Source organism: Penaeus chinensis, chromosome 23, assembly GCF_019202785.1.
Source record: "Penaeus chinensis breed Huanghai No. 1 chromosome 23, ASM1920278v2, whole genome shotgun sequence".
NCBI classification, from domain to species: Eukaryota; Metazoa; Arthropoda; class Malacostraca; order Decapoda; family Penaeidae; genus Penaeus; species Penaeus chinensis.
Window position 1 is genome coordinate 2348554 of NC_061841.1, and position 3323 is coordinate 2351876.

Genomic DNA, 3323 nt, shown 5'->3' on the forward strand with positions numbered 1-3323 from the left:
GAAAGAGAGAGAGAAATGAAAATAAAGAAAAGGAAAAGCATAAAAAGTATCCACAGTTACAAATCAATACAAAGAACTACTTTTTGGTAACTGCACCATCACACATATCACAAAAGTAGTACGAGTGTGAATCAAAAATACGGGAATCATAGCATAATTCCTTCTATTATATTTCCTCCTCCTTACCATGTAACTGGTCACACACACCAAATAAATATACAAAATATATCTCTCGAGAAAATAATACCAGAGGAAAATCAAAATATATTTATCTTGCATGAAAAATCAACAGTGGAATGACTTACAACATCCTAGCTTTAAAATACCATATCATATATCATATCACATCTCAAACATTCCCTCAAAATAATCACCCTCTGTTTTCCTCAAAAACATCAGAGACGAAATGACTAGCATAATGTACATAAACGTATTAATTCCTCACAACTGTCAAAGTGACACACCAAGAGGAAGACATCAAATATTGTCATAATGAAAGAAGGCAAACCTACCATAAAATCACAAAAATTCTCACACCAAGTCATCTAAAAACCTTAAAACAATTATTGTTCACTCCCTTGGAAAACCACTGTTCAAACCTGTGGCATGGTGTGTGCTTTATTTAGCAAGTGCTTCATTATGTACAGGTAAATATAGATCATTACGTATCCCAGTTCCTATTTCAGTGGTATTTATTCCAAGGAACGATAATAGTCATTACATAAAAAAGTGTTATATTCTCCTACTTTCTCAGCAATATATTTTTTTTTTATAAATATTTACTTGCTTCTTTTAACTATCTATTTTTTCCTTATTGCATTTGTAAGCTGGAGTATCAAATGAAATATGAACTGATCTGTAATACATTCCCTAATTGTTCTCATTTGGCCTGCATTCAACTAATATTTAAACCCTATTTCAGATCAAATGTCTTCAAAACTTATGCTTATCAGATCTACTCAAAGATTCCTAAAATAAAAACTGGCTTAAAAGAGTCACCGCATAGTCTACCGTAGTCACCCCTGTTCTCCAGCGGGCGATTTCCTGTTCAGGCTCATCTTCCTCCTTTAATCCCATCCTTTGAGCTTCCATCTCATTTACAGATGACAAACTGATGGAGCACCTTCCTGGTGGTGTGTCAGGATGCTGTCGTAGAGGAGGTGTTTCCATCAGTGTTAGAGGATGGCTGGTTGAGGGGGCATGTCTTGTCGTCTGGGTGTCCCACGCAAGTAACAACTGGTACGTGCCCAGAGTCCCACATGCCTGGCCCACACAGCTCACAAAGGCCAACCAATGTGCAAGGGAGATGGCTCATGCTTCTGTACTGGTGGAGCAAACCTCGTGCCTGTGTGGAGAATAACCAATTATAAACTTTATTATCTGTGCATATATAAATATTTTGACTTATAATGTAGTGTTAAGTTACCAAAATGTTGCTCTGAATCATAAAAACACTATTTAGTGGATTGTAATACCATAAGTTTTTGGAAACTTGACAATACTTGTTTTCTTTCTAGGAATGGAATAAGCAAAAAACTACAGCAGGTCATTTTAAACTGCTCTCACAGTCAACAACTATATCTAAATAAAATAAAAAATCAAACAAAACCTGAAGCTTGCCTTTTGTAGAGCCATGCGGCCATCCATGTGATTGGCCAGGGAAGTGAAGTAGAGCAGAGTCTCATCTGGTCGAAGATCCTGGTCTACAACATCATTGCCGTACATACTGACAATGGCCACCACAAGGAAGAGGTGGAAATAGTCAGTCTGGTAGTTACTCCAGCAAGCTTCCCACATTGCCAAGGCCTCATCTTCGGGGAATTCACGCTTGAAGCACCTTTGGGGTGGTATACACATGTATATAAGATTGAGGTTTTGAAATTTCATAATCTGGTCTTTATATTTATTTTCCTTTTGTGCATGCTCTATAGTATCTCAATGATTCATAATGAGGAAAAAAAATTGTGGGGGGGATAAAGAAATGCATAAGAAGATAAAAAAGTCAAAAGCATAAAACTCTTACAAGAGTATCCATCTGTGACAGAAGAGAAGGTCCATGCCATCCTGCTGACTAGCCATGTGGTTGTAGAAACGTGGGACCATTATTCGCAACAGCTCACGGAGGTAACTCTGAGAATGAAACAAAAAAAGACGTGTCATTGCACTATTCTACATCCATAGAACAAAAAAGATACCTTTGATAAATACTATCAAATGCTATACATTGATATAGACTATCTCATGCTTGAAAAAGAAGAGATTCCAACTCAGATCCTTTCATCTAATACCTCATCAAACTTTCAATGACTCACCAAATTCTTTTCCATATCCTCATCCTTTGGAGATGTCACAAAAATGGTTTTGCTCATAAGTCCCGTGAAGCACCAGAAAACGTCGGCCTCATTGCGAACTTCAGCAAGGATGGGGGCCAGTATATCTGACATTCCCTGTGTGTATCTGGAAGGAGGGATTCAGAGTCAAAATTTGTTCAATTATCATGCTTGTAAACATGATAACAGCACTGGCCTTTACCCCTCACTGCCATGGGAGTGAATTGTAATGATGTACACGGCATTCACCCACAGCCTAAAGGGTTGAAAGTGAGAGGGGAGGAAGGAGGGAGGGAAAAAACGAGAAAGACTCTGTAAAAGAAAAAGAAGAAGAGACTGCAAATCAGCTTACCCCATAACTGGATTGTGCACTGCGAAGTTAAGGAGGATTCTCTTCATTTTTTCCAAGTTCGGATTGTCGTTGCCAGCAAAACATGGGTTGGAGCGATCTGTACGTACAACATCCTTTTCCACCGTACACTGCACATTCCTCATAAACCAATCACGTTCTTCTCCACTCATGTTTTCTCTCACTAAGCTGAGATGTAAGATAAAGCAATGATACAGGAGCTCTTACTAATAAACAGTCAATATGAACAAATAATGCAGTAAAATATCTACACACCAAAAAGATAAAAATGTTCAACACTTTAAACCACAACAATAATGTTCAATATACTTTATCTTCTCGTAGATCTGGTGCTTCTCCTCCATGATTGCCTGGCGCTGTACAAAGGTCGTTCGGTAGTCATAGTAATGCAGCATGAATGGCCACACATTTGCTCTCAGCTGGGGCTCTACACCCCCGAAGAATATTGCGCGGCGGAGAGTGAGGTCATCCTCAATCATTCCATCCTGAAGAATAATTATGTTTTTTTTCTCTTGTGAAATCTGACTCTAAGATTGTATCATGAATTAAACCTGGATTATCCAAGTGTGTGTGTGTGTGGGGGGGGGGGGGGGGGGGATTTCATTTTCTGTTTGTAGTACCTT

The 3323-nt window shown here is 38.5% G+C and overlaps 1 protein-coding gene across 6 annotated transcripts in view; it reads right to left on the bottom strand.

Annotated features, from left to right (window-relative positions):
* Positions 1-254: 254 nt before the first annotated feature.
* LOC125037563 (TBC1 domain family member 16-like) overlaps positions 255-3323 on the bottom strand; it is an 18297-nt gene continuing 15228 nt past the window's right edge. For all 6 annotated transcript variants that reach the window (XM_047630750.1, XM_047630751.1, XM_047630747.1 and 3 more), the window contains 6 exons: positions 3010-3185; positions 2683-2868; positions 2313-2457; positions 2024-2130; positions 1621-1837; positions 255-1345 (listed from right to left, as the gene is read on the bottom strand). In XM_047630750.1, the coding sequence (XP_047486706.1) occupies positions 1139-1345; positions 1621-1837; positions 2024-2130; positions 2313-2457; positions 2683-2868; positions 3010-3185 (1038 nt within the window). In that variant the 3' untranslated portion in view covers positions 255-1138. The remainder of the gene's footprint in view (positions 1346-1620; positions 1838-2023; positions 2131-2312; positions 2458-2682; positions 2869-3009; positions 3186-3323) is intronic.